The sequence below is a fragment of the Osmerus mordax genome, chromosome 12 (genome assembly GCF_038355195.1).
Source record: "Osmerus mordax isolate fOsmMor3 chromosome 12, fOsmMor3.pri, whole genome shotgun sequence".
In the NCBI taxonomy this organism is placed as follows: Eukaryota; Metazoa; Chordata; class Actinopteri; order Osmeriformes; family Osmeridae; genus Osmerus; species Osmerus mordax.
The window spans coordinates 8,432,263-8,450,933 of NC_090061.1; the positions used below are offsets into that span (position 1 = coordinate 8,432,263).

The 18,671-nt window shown below is 48.7% G+C and overlaps 1 protein-coding gene across 2 annotated transcripts; it reads left to right on the forward strand.

The window, feature by feature from the left end:
- The first annotated feature begins 167 nt into the window (after positions 1–167).
- On the forward strand, positions 168–18,275 carry mtus1a (microtubule associated tumor suppressor 1a). 2 transcript variants are annotated; one of them, XM_067248262.1, is made up of 10 exons: positions 168–538; positions 4,924–5,168; positions 10,487–10,553; positions 14,069–14,283; positions 15,001–15,106; positions 15,212–15,285; positions 15,373–15,468; positions 16,228–16,344; positions 16,508–16,605; positions 16,791–18,275. In XM_067248262.1, the coding sequence occupies exons 1-10, from the start codon at positions 418–420 to the stop codon at positions 17,005–17,007; spliced, it is 1,356 nt and encodes a 451-aa protein (XP_067104363.1). In that variant the 5' UTR covers positions 168–417; the 3' UTR covers positions 17,008–18,275. The 2 variants fall into 2 exon arrangements, with proteins under 2 accessions (XP_067104363.1, XP_067104364.1); XM_067248263.1 differs by lacking the exons at positions 168–538; positions 4,924–5,168 and adding an exon at positions 9,450–9,543.
- The last annotated feature ends 396 nt before the right edge of the window (positions 18,276–18,671 follow it).

The window sequence follows — 18,671 nt, forward strand, 5'->3', positions numbered from 1 at the left end:
TCTAAACCCAACCCCCCCTCCCTGCCCTCACCCTCACTCCACGAGCCCCCTCCCCCCTCCCTCCGCTCTCCTCCCCCAGGCTGGGTATGTGCTGTTGATCCTCTTTGCATGAGGAGGGAAACGAGCGCTGCCACGCTCAACTGACGAGGGTTCGTCTTCCTGCTCCTCTTTATTTGCCTTCCTGTCTTTCTCACCGTGGCACCGGATCCTCCACTGGAGCTGCTGCCGTGCGTCTCTCTCTCTCTCTCCACCTCGGTGTTTCAGCATCACCCGAGTTCCCGCCGTGCCCAGGCTCTCTGGCATGCGCTGCTCCGCAGCCTGCTTCTCCTGCTCTGCTTTGGGATTTCTGTTTTGGATTCTTACAAGAAGCAGTAGTTGGGACGTCTTGACTTCCCGTGCCTGCTCTCTGCTGGAGACATGCTTTGGTCTCCCAAGCTCTCGCTGTCCAACATCCACGTGCGTCTGACAGCCAAGGGTCTCCTTCGGAACCTTCAGCTGCTGTCAGGATGCAGGAAGAACACGATGGTGTTCCACGCAGGTCTGTATCCACTCACAGCATCATCCAGGCAGGACACGGATGCCTCTGGCTGCCGTTACTGCTGTCATCCCTGTGCTTTACACTACAGTCACCGCTGTTGTGGTTGTAGCTGCCTCTAACACCAAGCGCATTAGCAATTAGCTGTTTGCCAAGCTATATTTATCCTAGTGAGTAGAGGTTCTTTTTACATTTTACCTCGCGGCGTATATCATTTTACACTGGATCACCACTTGCAGAATTTAAAGTGGGTTTACAAATGAATTAATTTACTAAATAGTAAAATTCTGAAGGCAGTTAATTCATTTATAAAAACAACAAAAACATATTTCATACTGGTGTACTGTCTTTTGGTCACGTGTGTGTGTTGTATTTGCTTGAGTGTACTCGTGGTCATGCATGCACCGAGACCCACTGCTCCAGTTTCACCCTGAGATGTGGGCTATTTTGGGAGCAAGTCACTAGGGTCGAGCTGTGGGAACCTTGTTGTTGTGATGAGGATTCTCTCATCAGAGAATATTTTCCAAAAAATACATTCCTCTTCCCTCCCACCCCCGAAGTTGTCATTTGTGTAGACATGGCCTCTAATAAGGATCAGGGTAAGGGCCGGACCTATACATAAACCTGCCCCAACATTCCATCAAGTACCACTTGCTTTTATTCTGACATGAGTATTTTTGTGGTGTCTCATAAAATAGGAGTATGTTAGAGTGGGTGAGGTGTTTTTACTGACATGGTTTCTGTGTAAGGTTTACAGTACTAGATGACGAACTAGCCCACACTGAGGGAAGGGAGAAAAACAATGACTCCTGTCCAGAATGTTATCCAGCATTGTACATGTAATCTGGGTCACTGGGCCTTTCCAGTCCAGGAGATGATACAGACGAGTTCATTTGCCTTGTTTGTGCACCCTTTAAAATGGAAACTGCAATAACAGGAAATAATAATCGAAGTCAGTTCATTTCTGTAACCCAGACACTCATCCAAAATCAACATGGCCAGCTTGATCCTAATGTTGGTCTGATGTGCAGTGACAGAGTACAGCATGTTCCCTCACCTGCAGTTCAACAGGGCATATGTCCTAGAATGTACCAGTCATTGACTTGGTGTCCATTTTAAAGAAGAACTGGATATCAACATTGCAAATAGTTAGTGCTGGCAAGCGATAGGTTGAAGTGTTAGTTTTAGAATCCAAGCAGCGCCACACTTCTAGTACTGGGGTGTTGTTCACGTCACACTGGAGCCGCGACAAGGGTTTTATTGTGATCTGTCTCCCATGATGCACTGTGCTGTGGCAAGATATCCCCGAGGGACACCAGACACCCTGAGCCTCTCACCAGGGCTACACCAGCAGGCTCAGCAAGGACTGCTCGCTAGATTCATAAACTAGGGTGACCACGGCTATGTTCAGAGCACCGAGACTGTTGTGCTCATAGAGCAGCGTTCTGTCTTCATCTCTGTAGGCGCCTGGAATCAAAATAACCACAGGTCTACTGTTGCCATGGTAGACACCAGTTATATGTACAGTAGCAGTTAACTGAGATCACAGCCCAGAGAGAGGGAGAGAGAGAGGGAGGGAGAGCGGGAGAGGAAAGAAGCCTCTTAAAACCACTTTAAATAATTCAGGGCAAAAAAAATTAATTATTTAACATGCTCTGCGATGATCTTTTTATGTGCTTTTCAACCCAGGTGTCAAGTCCCCTATGGAACTTAAATTGAGGAAAGTTCTTTTATAAATCAATATACACAATAACCCTCCCAAGTCTAATAAACACTTGTTATTTAAAAGGGAAGAACTGTCAGGCAGTAAGAACTACTTGATCGATTCCTGTACATATTCATACATGATTCTAATGTGGTCATGTAGCTGACTTCTCCCGCTCCATATGAGGGCAGCCACACTGCGGTAGTTCTGTCTGCTGTGGTGGGATGGGCAGGGCTTGTGTGCAGCTCATCAGTCAGGCCTGCCCCTGGCTGCAGTATGGCCTGAGGAAGTGTTACTGAAGGGCTCCAGGGAGGGAGGATCTAGTCTGGCCACCAGGGTGCATCAGAGAACCTCCTGGTGGCTCACTAAACTCTATCAGCACACTGCTGGTTAAGCCAAGGGGCTTTGCAGAGCTGCTAAAATGGCTTTGCTTAAAGTTTATGAGCAGTCCGTTTTTATAATTACTAGCTGATCTGCAGTGTGTGTTAATTGATCTATATAACACTACTGTAGAATAACACCACCTTAACTGTGTCTTCACATCAAAACGTTTTGCACAGAGAAAGATGCTTTCTCTAAAATGTTTCTTGTAAGCAAGACAGCCCATGATGTATTTAATCTAATGAAATTCTACACCATGGCAAGTGGAATATTCTTCCAGCCAATGCACTGGCCCCAGATACAGGATTATTAAACTGGGTCATTTAATCAACCTTTAAACCACTATACAACCAGCACATATCAACATTACTGCCACACATTGCTCTAGTTGACTAAACCCGTGTCCTAGAAAACCGATGGCTGCAAAAACTGTCTATAAACTACACTTTGGAATGTCCTTCTAGATTCCACAACCACGTAAGTCAGTGGTTCTACTCTTCACCTACAGATGGAATCTTTCTGTTTATCTAGTGGGTGGAGCCTATGAGTACAGCTGTTTAATTTGGCTTAGTCCTAATGCTGTTGTCAATGGAAACGGTCCTCGAGGCGAACTGTATGTGCACAAGCACACTTGCGCACACAGTATGCACACAGGCATACGTGAATTGAATATCAAGTAAAATATCATGTCTTGAACATGTATACTTCAATGGTTTACTTTGTAGCAGTTTTTTTTAGTGTCCTAGGTTTTTCTTGCAGGCTGTGGTGTGTGGAGCTAACACAGACATCTCTGCCAGGCCACTGCTGGAATGCTGTTTTCTCCATGGCTGCATTGTGCTGCCCTCTCTGCCCAGGCCCAAGTTCAGCACTTCTATCTTAATGGCTGAGCTCCTCTCATTCATCCCTCTTCATTGCACACGGCCAGGTTGTGGATCAGTTCTGTGCTTCGGTCAATAGCCACGCAATACTTCAGTCTCTTACATGATGATTTAGAATTGGTGTCAGCTTTACAGTATGTTTCTGTAAATGTGAAGATGTAGCTAAAACTCCCGACACTGTGGACAGAGGCATATGACATGGAGACTGAGTCTAACTTGAGCGTGGAGGTGGTAAAGGATCCTTTTACAAAGTAACCTTGTGTTGTGATGAGGCAGGGTGATCCCGGTCACTCCACTCTGACTAACCTGTATTTGGACCCAGTGTCTTAAACCAGGGGCTCATGGTGTGCACATCACACTGCATGCCTGCAGCAATGAACACATCAACAAGTTTGTTGTTGTTTTCCAACTGGATGTAACACAGCTATTTGTGTTCACCCCGACCATTGCCAAGGTGGGTTACCGCCATGTGTTGGTCTGTCAGTCACTGTAATTAGGGGGGCCAGAGGGGGCGGGGGGGGGGTAGTAATCGTAAATCCTCCATATCTCAGTGGAGCGTGTGTGGCTTTGTCCCCTGAGGGCATGCCCCCCCCCCCCTTCATTATAGCTGGTATTCCCACTATGTCTGAGCCTGTCCTCACTGTCCTATTACATAATACCCCCCCCAATACACACACGCCAGTACAACTCACAACACGCTCGCTGCCAGGTGTCCAATATCCATGCTCAATCCTCATAAACATCACTTTCTCTCCTCCTCCTTTTCTTCATCCTCCTCCTCCTCCCCCTGCAGGAGGTTTCTCCAGTAATGAGCATATATCTGTATTGGTGTCTCCCCTCCCTTCCTTCTCCTGTCATCAGAGGCTGGGGTGGAGGCAGCAAGCCCCTCAGCTGATTATTGGGGCCAGGATCCGCTAGCTTATGGAGGGGTGTTGTATTTATATAGTTGATGTAAATCAAAACCACTGTGACACTGGCCTGCTAAAATAAGCGGCCCAGCGTCCGGACGGCAGAAGATTGAATCAGGAGATGGGGATGTAATCTCATTCGGAGGCTCCATTTTGTGGTCGGCTGGTGGACGATCATCTCTCTCCCTCCATCTCTCTGTGTCCCTCTCTCATTCTCGTTCTATCTTTGTCTCTCCTTGATGGACTTGTGATCGCTGTTGTCCTTGTACTGGGCTCTGTGGGCTGGACCACTCTGCTTCCGGACTTGTAACCCAAGCAGACGTCCTGGGCCAGGGCTGGAGCTGGGCTGGTGTGGAGGGCTCTCTGACTGTGGATGGGGGCACGGTAGCAGCAGCAGCAGTAGCAGCAGCAGCAGGCTCCTGTATCTACAGTAGTGCTTCTCAATGGGGACCAGCATGGAGGGGGGGATGGTGATGCTCAATGCTGTGACGACGCTAAACGGATGTTCTCTTGCAGTGGACAAGAACCGGCCCAAGGCAAACCCACGGAACCAGCCTCCAGCGCAGCCGAAGCCAACGCCCGCGCCTCCAGCCCCCAGCCATGGGCACCCGGACCTGGTGCTGATGGCGGGTAGGACGAGGGGCCCTGCGGAGAGCTACCAGGCCCAGTGGGAGAAGCACAAGCAGCTCCGAGGCCTCCTGGCCAGCAGTGACTGCAGGTTCGAGGCCGTGGTCGTGGTTCTGCAGCAGGCCCTGGCACAGGTAGGCACCCTGCACCTGACTCACGGTTCAGCCACTCGGACGTGTGTTTTAATGCCTTGACTAAATGCCTTAGTCATAGACCAGGAGTACTGTGTGAGGAATTTCATACCAGTATAATTTAAGGACTTTAGTAATCATGTTTCACCGTTACAAGTAGAACAGTGATCACTGACTTGCATGTTCATTCAGGCATTATGTGCATGTGTGTGTTTGCACACAGGCTTATGTGTGAATGTGTGTGTTTGCACATGAGATGGGTGTGTATGCACGTGTGTGTGTGCCCCATGTGAAAGTGTTCTCCCTCCTATGTTTGTTTTGGATCAGTTTTCACGGCTGCAAGATATGATAGGCTTCCAGGAACTAGTTCCCAGAGGAATCCCTTTTCCCACATTACATTGCAGAGGGAATGGTCCCATCAGCAGCTCCCCTCTCCCCACGCTCACTGTGCCATGGTGTCCTATCTTTCTAATGCTATTTCAAGCTGAGATCATTGCTTTGTCCATAGAATTTAACACCCCCCTAGTTTACGTGGTTTCAAATGGTTTGACCCAACAGTCAGTTTCCAACTCATGACATAGACCATACCATGTTCCTTGTGTTGTTGTTGAGCACTGTTAAATGTAATGACTTGAAAGCAGCTTCCTACATGAGTAATATTCCAGGCATGTTTTAATTACTCTGCCCCCCCCCCCTGGTCTCCATAAACAGTGTTCCACCAGCCTGTATGTCTGACCCTGCAGGAGTCACACAGCTATTCCTGTCACTGACTAGCCGCTAACAACTCCTTCACTACAGTATCACAGCACGTAGGCATGTTGTTTTAACTTGGCGTTTGTTGTTGTTGTTGTCCACATACTTCAGGAAGCCAAGTAGACAATTGAAATACATGTGATCATATCGGATTAGGAATACCTCAACATTTCATTAAGGTTAAGGACGACCGTAATATCTATCTACCAGCAATTAGTGGCACATATTTCAAACACAGTTTAGACAGATTGAGCAATAGAAGTGTATAAATATACACTCCAACCTGTAGTCTTATTCCCGAGCACAGTACGGCTGTAGCTGTCGTTTGACCTTACCGTTTATACTCCTCTGTATATCATCATGTCATCTGGCCTTTCATCTGCCATATGTGTACTTCAGCTTGATATAAAAAGCATGACAATTTGCACAGCCCTTGGAGGGTCTGTACAGTATCCTAATAGCAGCATCAGGAATACCAACCTAACCTAATGCCAGAGGATGTCTCCTCCAGGTGGTAGGGTTGTGGCCCCGACCAGTGAACACGCCTGTGTTTCCTAACCCTCCAGCAGAGCGGGGTTCCCCTGCCTCCCTCATTATCCCGGCTGGGTAAGCCTTTAAACGCTGGGTGGGGGCTGTTTTTATCTCCCAGTGACAGTGACAGTAAAATAGCCCCCTCTGTCTGTCTGTCTGCGGTGCTTCAAAGAGCGCTCCTAAAGAGAGAAACCACCACAGCCCCTCCACATTAATAACAAGTGCTGCCGGAGCCTGCAGGCTGTTCTGGCCGTGAGAACGTGAAGCAAACGCCTCCTGGAACTAGAATCACAATCATCATTACTGTCTCCTGAGACATCCTCCTCGAGGATTTGTGTTTTTGTTTGGATAAACTCTGGATTCTCGTAAAGGGACCATTGTACATACTATATCAGTTGCTGTATCCGTTATCTGGACAAGCAAGGAGCGGCCCTGTCCTATGTGAGTCTGGGCCTGATAGTGGAGAGATAGTGGAGGTCATATATGCCCAGCCTCTTTCCTCCAGAGGACCCTGGGAAGCTAACCATCATCCCTCTAATAGGCTGCCTCTGGACCTTATCTGACATCACTGCCTGTCTGTCACTCCAGGCTTAGATCCTGACACACACCAGACTGTGCTCCCTCCTGTATAGGCTCTGCTTTCTATAGAACGTGATGCACCCATGAATATAGATTGATGTACACATCGCTCTGCTAGGGGGATGACTGCTGGTATGATAGGTTGCTGTCGTCTTCCTGTCCATAATTCTCTGAGCAATGGAACTTCTGGTTAGGTACAGTCCATATACAGGCAGCAGCTCAGTGAGGCAGGCAGTTCTAACCATCAATGTGGGTAATAATGTGTCTGTAATGACTTTGAATCCAGAAAGAGGGACGCATTTTACAGGCAGTTGATTTTTGATCAATCTGGACGAGGCTTGAACTTGTGAAATCATTTCTATTTAGGAGACGAAACATCTGTGGGATCATCTCAAACCCTCTGAGGGACAAACACATGTTGAAACTTGGTTGCACATTCCAGCGTTCAGACACGAGAAACAACATTTCAACTCGTTTTGGAGGGGCTATAGAGAGAGCTAACAGACAGATCATCACTGGTGTTGTCACAACAGGGAGCCGAGACACGCCGGCTTAAGTGTTCCTTGCAAGTCATGCCAGTGAAACAGGGGCTCCTGCTTTTTAAAGGGTTCTTCATTCAAAACACACACTGTGATCTCCTCTCCCTGGCGTTGGACTCACATCCTTCCGTCGGGGCGGATGGTTTGTGAAAGTGATTATCTAGACATACAAAACAGAGATGGTTTCTCTATATTCCTCTGATAGTATTGTAGCAGCTGCCTCAGACGGCGCCCTCTCTCCAAACCGACCTATCCTCCATCCTCTCCAATGGAAACCAACAAACCCCATAGAGAACCATTGTCAGCGACCATATGTTATATCGCGTATAATTTGGGGTACAAGGACTCTTGTGTATAGTTTGATCTCTTGGACTAGTATGAATAAACCCATAGCATATGGTGTGTTGTTGGCCTCCGGTGGGGGGGAAGGGGGGTGGGGGTTTATCTGGTAGTGAACACAGTGTACAGTATTGGAATCTGATGGCCACTCACAGACCAAGAATAGGGGGCCAGGCCTCGCCATGCTTGTGTGAGAATGTCCCAGCTGTTGACTTGATATGGTTACAAACCGCAGCCAAACACTGGATAAGGTAGGTGTGTGTGTGCGTGCGTGCACTGTTTCTTATCACCTGTTTAGATTATTCCTGTCAGCAGCAGTGGGCATAGATTACCGTAATTCCTCTAGAAGAGGAGAAAGTCATAAAACATCCTTTTTCAAAAATGATTCACCCTTTTTATACAATCATGATCCATAAACAGTGTATATATACACATAGCAGTTCCATCCCCCTGTTCTCCACACATCCTTTTGTTTTTTTTCTTTCCTTGAACATTACCAGAAGATGGAAACCTAATCCAGATTGATCTCATGGTATTGATCCCCTCCTCCTACGGAGGGGGGTCCTATACATGATGCGTGCACATAGCTTTGTACCACCATCAGAATGTCATTTAGATTTGATTAACTGAATTAAGTCGTACACCCCAAAAAGATCGAGCGACTAGATGGCCAGCCAACCAGGTGAGAAAGGCTTTGTGCTCTCTTCCTGGAGGTGATAAAGACGCCCCACCCAGTGTGTCGTCTCTCTGCCTCATCTTGCCAGAGAGCGATGCTGCGTTGCATTTCAGATCACCATCCATTTATCTGGGACGCTAAGCTCTGGTCTGGATTTACATTGATAGAATCTGAGAGCGAATTAGCCAGCCAGTCAGACCCCATCTCCTCCACACCACATCCCATTCTCCCGGGCTGGGCCTGAGCACTCCTCCACACTCACCGCTCCTCTCTCTGCACCATGCAAACGGATCATTTGTCTGTAGGATGATACTGTGTTTGTGGCTGGCTGCGGCTCTGTGTCCGCAACAGGGGGATACAGAGATCTAAATGTTCTGAAGGAATTGATGTAATCCAGTTGGGGGGTGGTAGAGTTAGGGAGGGTTGGTTGGTCATATTAATGAAGCCCCTCCCTTCTCCCCTGGGAAGGTCACAGGAGAGTCTAAGTACCTCTCCATCAGACGAATGTCAAAGCTCTCCCCTCTGTGGGGCTGTCTGTTTGCTCTGGCTGTGGCCACTGCTGGCTGGCTAGCTCTTAAAGGGCCAGCGGCACAACAGGGAGGGGGCGGGCCCCCAGCCCACTGCAGCCTGCCCCTCTCTTAGGGAGAATACGGCAGGACAGGCTGCTCTCACTCACCGGGGGCCAATGATAGTGGCCGCTGCACTCCAGCTTCAGATGGAGAGGCAGCAGCCTTAGAGAAGGTGGCGTGTGTGTGTGTGTGGAGGTATCCTGTGTGGAGGTGTCCACCTGGGCTGCTGCTGCTGCTGTGTCCTGGCGTACAGGACTTCCAGAGCCTGCCTGGAGGTCTGGGCGGGAGGGGGGGGGGAGTCTCCCGGAGGCTGAGCCCCAGGCAGAGGCTTCATCATGGGCTGCTCGGGGAGCAGAGAGTGCCTTAGCGCTTCATGTGCTGGAAGAGACGGGGTACAGTAACCGGCTTCTCTTTTGTTCTGTTTATGCATTAGTGAATGGTAGGCTGTTAACATGACAGGCTATTTGTACTGCCAAATAAGATCTCCTACTAATGGATTTTTTGAAAGCAATAACGATTAGACCTACTTAAGTGATGACTTTGCCCCTTAGCCTCTGTGATTCAAAGATCTCTAAGGCTTATGTTGGCTTGCTGATTGAGGATCATGTGACTGTGTTAAGTGTTTCTCTGGTGTGTTTTCTATGACCGAACCATGTGTGTTTTGCGTGAGCATATTGAGGAGAGAAACAGGTATAGAGAAGAGGAATGTTTTTGGTTTCTCTCTGCGTCAGTTTGGGAGACTGCAGATCACCCCCCTCACTACTGCAAAACACAGCAGAGAGGGAGCGAAATGGGAGAGAGACTGAAAAGGAAGGAAAGATGTTACCAGAGAGTAGGGAACTCGTGTTTTTTGTTTTTTTACTTCCCTCTTCATTCCTTTTCTCTTGTTGCATTTCCTGGTGTAATACGTATGTCTGGGCACCATCCATGTAATAGATAGAGATGTTGGCATTCAATAAGAGAAATGATTGGATTCTGAGGTTCAATATCTGCCTGAAGGAATTGTTTTTTTGGGCGGTGATGGGGAGGGATGGTGATAGAACTGTCACCAGCTGATGATTTTATGATCTGCCATAAGGTATGTCAGTAAATACAGTCCCACCCTTAAAGTACTCATAGTAGTGGGGGGGTGGGGCTGCTGCATCGCTGGGTGTTTACATTGTTACAAAACTACAGTTTAAGATTGTATACTGGTTTGTGAAAAAAAAAAACTGCTTTTAAATATTGTACTGATTTAAATGATCAAAAAGTGAGTATTGGTGTGTGTAACAATGCAGTATGTGAACATCCATGAGTGCTTGGAGTGTGTAACCGCTTTTGCTCTGCCCTCCCCAGCGTGACGAGGCCATGAAGCGACGCAAGGAGCTGTCCCAGGAGATGATCGCCCTGAAGGGAGAGCTGGGTAAGGAAGGGCATCTCGGGACCCTCACCCTCTACGTCTACCTGCCACGTTAGCCTCACTTTCTCCCTCACAACACCTCATGTCCTCTGCCACCACTCCTCACCCACATCCTCCTCAGCCTAACCATGTTTACTCTAAGGTAGAACCACATATGTCCTCGCCGGGGTTGACGGCACCTGCTCTTAAAGCCAGCAGCCGATGTGTGTGTGGTGCAGCCCAGCTGTTGCAGAGCACTGAACAATCTCTCCAGACCTTATCTGTCACAGAGCTGTAGGATGCAGTGGCCTGCTAGGACTCTCCAAGCGCTCTCTTGATGTCAAATGTGTCTTTCCTTTCTCAGCTAAAGAGAGAACTACATGGAAGCTATGTCTGTGGCCCTGCTGTAAGCAGCTCGGCCTGGGTCGGACAGGAGCAAGCCATAGCAGCTTATGTGTGTCACAAGCCTGGACAATCAATGGTGTATAAACAGTGAGCGTGCTGTTTGTCTGGTCCCTGGACACTGCTGCTGGCTTCCTCTCTCCGTGTCTGCCCACGCCTAATTAGATTCTCCTCCCCCTCCTCCTCATCCTCCTCCCCCTCCTCTTCCCCTCATGCTTTATCTGACAAAAAGGCCGCCCAGACATGGCGGAGCGTGGTGTGTGTGTGTATTTTATTGTAAGTCTGTTCCCTGGTGGGGGAGGGGTTAGTTGAGTCGACCCCTGACCCCCACAAAGGCTATTGCTGCCGGTCAGACATCCTGAGGGGGGGAGGGTAGGCCCTCGGTGATGGAATTCCTAACCACCTGAGGCCTTTGGGAGGATTGTGGAGACAAGGACAAATCCCGTACTGTGCACACTCGCACACTAATGCATGCGTTGGCGGCCTTGGGACACACCCCTGGTAGCCATGTGCTGTGTTCAGCATCCATCTCTTTCATGTAGCTCCTCCCCTCCAACCCCCCAGACCCATGTTTGTGGTCAGACAGGCAGCCTTGGGACCTGCACATGACTCCTCTTTACCCCTGGGCTCAGTCTTTACCCCTGGGCTCAGTCTATCAGCCTCTTAGCACATTCCTGCTACTGGTGTGATTTTTTAAGACCCCCAAGGACCCCCTGAAAGACTCTTCTTGTGTTTTGTTACTAGAACGGGGGCAAAGCCCAGAATGCATTTCTCCCCAGGGTCCTGCTTATGCAGCCGCTCACCGTTGTACTCGCCCCTCCCCAGACAGTATCGCTCTTAGCTAGTGTGAGCTTGCTCCCCCGATGATGTCACCCCCCCCCCCCTGCCCATGGCAGCTCGCTCCAGTAATTATAGTCTGACTGCATTGTCTGTTTGGGCCACGGCCAAATTTGTGATATACGACCCTCCCTGTGTTATTACCCCTCCTAACTAGATTAATTCAAAGCACATGTCGGAGCTCTCGCCTGTATTGACTAGGGGTCCGGGTGCATCCCCAGCCCTCTTTCCCACTTCCTTGGCAGTGGGCCACCGGACAGATAGTGTTTTAGTAATGGGGCTCCTAATACGAACTCACTACCTCCTGAACCATTGTGGTGTTCGGCGAGGGTGCATCAAGGCCGGAGAGTCTCGTATGACCAGACCACCCGCCCCTCCCACTCTCTTACACACGCCTGAGGAATGCCAGGCTCTGCCTGTGTGGCTGTGCAGCATGCCACAACCTGATAGGCTGTGTAGGTCTGTCTGTCTCCGTCTTCCTTTCTGTCTTCTGTCTCCCTGCGTCTCTCTCTGATAGGTGTACTGTATGCAGGTTCCCCCGGGCCCTCCTCCAAGCCTCAGAACATCACTGTTCATCAGAGTCATGGAGATGCCGTCCTCATGTCCCCTCCCTGGTCCAGACCACAGTATTGACTTACTTCCTTGTGTGTCTCTGCTCATCTTTCCTCCATCAGAGCCGGCTTATTGAGCGGCTCTCAGCAGCATGTTTCGGCCCCCTGTTATAGAGTTACACCACAGGTTTATGTAATCCCTCTCTCCGAGGTCCGACCTCCCAGGGGATTCTACATCTCTGGTCCGACCCCACAGCTGAGGCCCCCACTGGCTCTTCCTCACTGGCTCTTCCTCACTGGCTCTTCCTCACTGGCTCTTCCTCACTGGCTCTTCCTCACTGGCTCTTCCTCACTGGCTCTTCCTCACTGGCTCTTCCTCACTGGCTCTTCCTCACTGGCTCTTCATCCTGCCCTGACAGTGATGCGTCAGCCAGTAAGGCCTCCCTCACTTCCTGTCCCCTACCCGGGAGGGTTCGTACCAGGGTGTGTAAGCGTCTCTTCTTGATCTCCTAGTAAAGTAGACGCTGCTGACCCACAAGATAGTGTGAGAAGGAATTCAGCATGGCGTGATCGTGTATAGGCTGACGCATGTAGACAGGACCAAGTGCCTGACATGCACATCGACAGTTACCACAGCGTTGGTTCCTAAAACTATGTTACAGGAATAATGAGAACACTTAATCTTGTTTGTGTGGGAGGGTGGACATTCTGAGCAGGTTGCGTAAGGATATTGATTCCCACTCAGTGACGCTTTCAGCTCCACCAACAGCTGTAGGTGATCCAGCCCAGCCCGTGCAGAACCAGTTCCTTCAGAATAGTTGGAGCCTGTCTTTAATGGAAACCACCTGTCACCCACGGCGACAGTACGACTACCCCGTCACCCACAGCTGCCCCCCTCGTGTCATCACCACCGTCGCTTCGTGCCGGGAGAGATGCTCTTGGGCCGGCGAGGTGTTGTTTTGTTGGGTATGGAGCTGGCACGGTGCCAGACGCTGGGTATCTGACGTCTAGTCTGACCCAGGCATGTGGCATGGCAGAGGCCACACCGAGATAAGGTGTGGCCTGTGACCAACAGGACTGTTGCTGACACAGACAGGATCCACATGAACAGTTGGGAATAGTGACCACTCTTATTGCTAGCCAGTTCAAACTGGGAGGGTGACCTAGCTTCCCCCGCAAGGACACGCCAGTCAGTATTGAGACACAGTACTGAGACAAGGATCGAAGACGCGTCACTGATTTGAAGGGAATTGTGAAATCATTTGATTTTGACACATTGTTATGTCTGTTTTGCCACCCCTTGGGCAATAAGCTCCACGTGCTCTGTCAGACAACCCACAAGGAAATTACACATGTTTTATCGGTTTTCAAAATTGAGCAATGCATGTCACAACGTGATCTCTGATATTGATCTGACTGAAGAAACTGGTTGCCAGAATCCTTGTTTAATCCCCTGCTTAAGAAATCTTTCATTTCACTTACTCTGCTCTTACGGAATGGAGAGCATATTTCTGCATTCCATTGTGACAGGTTGCATGCAGACTTTTAATTACCCACAGTAAATCACTATGGTAGGACTATTCTAACCCAATGGAATTCACAGCTTATTTTTTCTATATTGTTGTTAGATGTTATTCTTTGCTCTTCATAAGGTGTGCAATATGTACTGTTTTCTAGTTTCCATTCGTGGACACAATCCAAGCTCCCAGACTAACTCTTCTCCTCTCCTCCTGTGTGGGTCTTCCCCAGTGAGCTCTTCCCACACCTGCGACCGTCTGAAGCAGGAGAAGGAGGAGGCTCTGTCCACCATGGAGGAGGTGCTGCTGAAGGTGCAGGAGCAGCATGGCAGCCAGCTGGCCCAGCTGGAGGACAGGCTGCAGACCTTCTACCAGGCAGAGTGGGACAAGGTCCACCTCACCTACCAGCAGGAGGCTGACAAGTACAAGGCCTTGATGGAGCAGCAGGTCAGGAAGACACACACACACACACACACACACACACACACGAGGGGCACACATCATGATGGACTAGGTACACCTCGGCAACCAAGATGTCCTTGAGTCAGTCAAGGCTTGGTTTCAAATTTGCTCCAAGGTCCTAGTGCTATACCTCAGTAATCTCCAACAGTAGCTTGAAAACTAGTTTCAGCTTGCCTTCTGTTGTTCCAGGTCATTTAGCATTTCCACCGGTCCACCAAAAGACTGTATAACTACCATGACCTGTTATGTGACTCAAACCTGTCTACTAAGTACTCTGTCCTCATGGTCTGTTCAGCTGAGGTGTTTTAAGTCTCTGCATATCCATTAGTCTGTGTCGTCTACTGCCGTTGTGTTGAGTCATACACTGAGCTAACTGGCCAGATTCTCTTGAGTGTATTCTCTTTGAATAGTCAAATGAGTTCAGCGGTAACAGTAAAGTGGTGTGCGTAAGAACCTTCGGGGCATCTCGTCAATATGCCGTCACTGTGGGGCTTGTTTCATCCCCAATGTTCGAAGGGTATATAGCCTGTACAATAATGCTGACTCACTCATGAATCTGTCCACTTCAGAAAATGGAGCCTCTTTCTAATGGGGTTTACTGTGCAAGAATGAATAACCAAATTGATTTATAAAACATTTCACGTCCACGGTTCATAGTTTGTTTGTTACATTTGCTAAAGCCTGCTACTGTCTGTCTATCAGATGGGGGAGCTGAGGGCCACTCATGATGACCTGAGACAGATGCTGGAAAACAGACACTCAGAACAACTCCAGAGTGTCCAAAAGCAGCATGAAGACTCGCTGGAGGGTGAGTTTATCACCACTTTTTGAGTTTAAGTTATTAGGTTATTGACTTTTGGGGTGTAGTGTGTGTGCTGCAATGAAACCTGTTTGCCTCTCTCTATGCCTCCAGAGATGAGGACGACTCACAAGCAAGAGCTGCAGACTTTAGAGAGAACACTGAAGGAGGCTGAGGCCACTCTGTCTGTAAGTGTCCACTCAGAACATCTACTGTCTCTGGAGCCTGTGCACCTACTGGCAGGAGGTCCTAGTGTTCTGCTGCTGTGTCCCCAGGGCCAGATCCAGGAGCTGACAGCCGAAAACGGCACTCTCAGCCAGAGGCTGAAGGCGGAGGAGGACAGGAGGAGGGAGCTGGCTGACAAGAACCAGGTACACCAGTGTGTAGTAGGGGGCTGCTGCCAAGAACACACACCTCACACCTCACACAATCTCCACCCCTACCCCTGCTATCTTCTACTTATCCCATGCTCTGGCTCCAATAACGTCTCTTAAGATAGCATTGTTATTGTCGCTAAGCAACGGCAACTACCAGTGCCCTCCCATAAAATTGTTAGCTTTTTTTAAACCAAAGATGTGGTGTTAAGGGAGGGCTGTCAGTCACAGTCAGTGTTGAGTGCGTGCCCCCATGCTTTTAAACGATGCACATGAGGGTTTTTTAGATAACATGCTGCTATCACCCAGCCTCTCCTTAGCAGCTATAAATAAGGAGGCAAACCCACTGTCCTACAGCCACACAACATCAGCATATACTGTGGTTTCAAACGAGTACAGTGTTACCTTAGGAAATGCCCTACAATGCATTGTAGCATGTTTTGGAATTATTTTATGGAAAGGGTAGACTGAAAAAGACCTAGAGGGAAAGTTAGGTTACATGTACCATATGGCATTAAGACAGAAACTTAAACATAAAACATGACATCATTTACAGTAGAGCATCATTGTGCTTGGATGTGCTAATGCAGCCAAACTACTGGAACATTCTCACTGGCCCTGCCTGTGTGTGCTCAGTTCTGACTTTTGTCCCCTACACATGGCGCCACCTGTTGATAGATGTTATGGTTGCCCTGGAATGTGTGTCATTTTCCACGGAGAGTTGAATCCACCTCCCGCCTGTCCTCCCTCTTCTAGAAGGACTCCCACACCCTGTACCTGGAGCAGGAGCTGGAGAGCCTCAAGGTGGTGCTGGACATCAAGATCAAGCAGCTGCACCAGCAGGAGAAGAAGCTCATGCAGATGGACAAGCTGGTGAGACCCTGATCCTGCACCACACAGAACCACAACCACCCAAACCCTGTTCAACCACCCCTATAGAGCCCTGTCCGAGCACTGCTGGAACACCGGTCCTCCTGAAGCCATGCTGGGGTTGGTCAGCTCATGGTCATGATGCTACTTGAACTCTCTTTCATAGATGGAGAAGAGTGTGAAGCTGGACGAGTGCCTTCAGAAGGTCCAGCAGGAGAATGAGGACCTGAGAGCCCGCATGGACAAACACAGTGCCCTGTCAAGGTAAGGAACATTGACGTCTCACCATCTCTGTGCTTGGTTCTCAGAAGACTGAGGCAGTGAGAGAAGTCCTGCTCTCCCAGATAAGGAATAAAGACTTGTAGTATGGAATAGAAATCTAGGCTTGTGCTGTGAAGGTGAGAATTCAGCCAGGACACAAAGTCTGACGGGGTTCTTTCTCCTTCCAGACAGCTGTCTACGGAGCAGGCTGTTCTCCAGGAGTCGCTCCAGAAGGAGTCCAAGGTCAACAAGCGTCTTTCCATGGAGAACGAGGAGCTCCTGTGGAAGCTCCACAACGGCGACCTGAGCAGCCCCCGCAAGATGTCCCCCACCTCGCCTGCCCTCAGCATCCAGTCGCCCCGCAGCTCGGCCATCTTCTCCAGCCCCCCCGTCTCACCCAGATAACGACGGCCCTCCGCTTCCTGGAAGCAGCCTCCCCCCCTACCCTCCTCCTATCCACTCTCCAATCGGAATGAGCCATCCCTCCATACTTAGAAGCTACATTAGCTTAGCACCCTGTTGCCGTGGAGACTCCTGCTCCAGAAGGGGTCCTATTGACACTCTGTACAGGTGACTGACCCAGCTCAGAGGACTGACTGTTGCACAGAACACTTACCGAGGGAGGATGCCCTTGTTCTATGCCTTTCTCGTCTGATACCATAGGTGGAAAATAAGGAACTCTCAGGATGTGTATATATTGAGACACTATTTTTGTTACTTATTGATTGGCCGCTAATGCTTGTTTTCCTGCTTTGAAGCTTCAAGCGGTCAAGCTTGTTCGCACGCACCCACACAATCACAAACACACACACTCATCAGTGCTCTTGATAAGTGTTTGTTCAGACTCTGATGACCAAAGGCAGACCTGTATGTTGAGGAGAACAGTTATATAAGCATGGCTATGAATCCCTCCATGAGATTATGTAAAACTCCTAATGTGAATGTCCATTCAGGAATGATCTTTTGGCCCTTTTTTTGTGTCAGCTGTCATTCTACCCATTTTATCCTGTAATCTATTCCAATTTGACAAATCACTGTAGATTAGAAATCCTCTTCAACAATATTTGCATCAATATTGCATTGCTGATATAGTGTAGTGACGCACATGTAAAGTGCATCTATGCCTAGCAGCAGTCACCATGGAGATTGAATCTAGACAGACCATGAACACCAAGCTGCATCTTTTTTCATTGCTTGTATTCCCCAACACGTTTTAAAGATCCATCGATGATCCATCCAATCGAAGATCTATCAATGTTCCAACCGTAAAAATGTTTTGCCACAGGTTTTAAGGGAGTTTTAAAGTCAACCTCTCCACCAAAAGAACCAGTTAACAGTTTACTCCATAAAACTACTCAGTAATCAGGATCAACAACTAAAATATTTTTTTCTCCAATTGCCCATGGGACCAATCTTGATGACTGCATGTTTGACTGACTCCATCCCCCCATACTCCTCTCTGAGTCCATACTGCAGCTTTAAGCTTGGGGGTTCAGGGTCTCTAAAACAAGACGCCGCCATGACGACTGAAGGGAAGACTCAGATGGATTGGGTTTGGGTAATGGCGTCCTGAATACACGTCACGGAAGGACTAGGGTGAATATGGAAATAATTGGTGTGTTGAACTTGTTTGAGATATGCAATTATTAATAAAGTCGTATATACAATGTAAAGCTGGGTCATGGTGATTTGGTGTCCTGAAAAGGACATCCTATATGCACCACAAACCTTTTCCAATTTCCACTTCTTACTGTAAAAGATCATTTTAACAAAGCATTTAGTTACTTCATCACTGACTAAAACTACAACTAAGAGCAGAGGTTTAGTGACTACAGTTGAGTTGAGTAGAGGTGGAAAAATTCTGTGTCAGGCTGGACCAAAATAAGATCTGGGCCCAGGATTCACATTCCACATACGGAGTCCATTAGGACTGGCACACAACCTTCTCTCTCCCCCTCTCTTCCTCTCTGCTCAGCTGTCCAGCAGACTCTCTCGCACCACTCAGGACCAGATCCCTGCTGATCAATGCCCTCCTTTCTGGACCTGCTGTTCATGTCCACCCAGAGAAG

Bases quoted from the DNA above. Each gene is read 5' to 3' on its own strand.
- mtus1a (XM_067248262.1), top strand. From the start codon at position 418: ATGCTTTGGTCTCCCAAGCTCTCGCTGTCCAACATCCACGTGCGTCTG. The intron at 14,284-15,000 runs GTCAGGAAGACA...TCTGTCTATCAG, and splicing joins AGGCCTTGATGGAGCAGCAG to ATGGGGGAGCTGAGGGCCAC. The intron at 16,606-16,790 runs GTAAGGAACATT...TTCTCCTTCCAG, and splicing joins AAACACAGTGCCCTGTCAAG to ACAGCTGTCTACGGAGCAGG.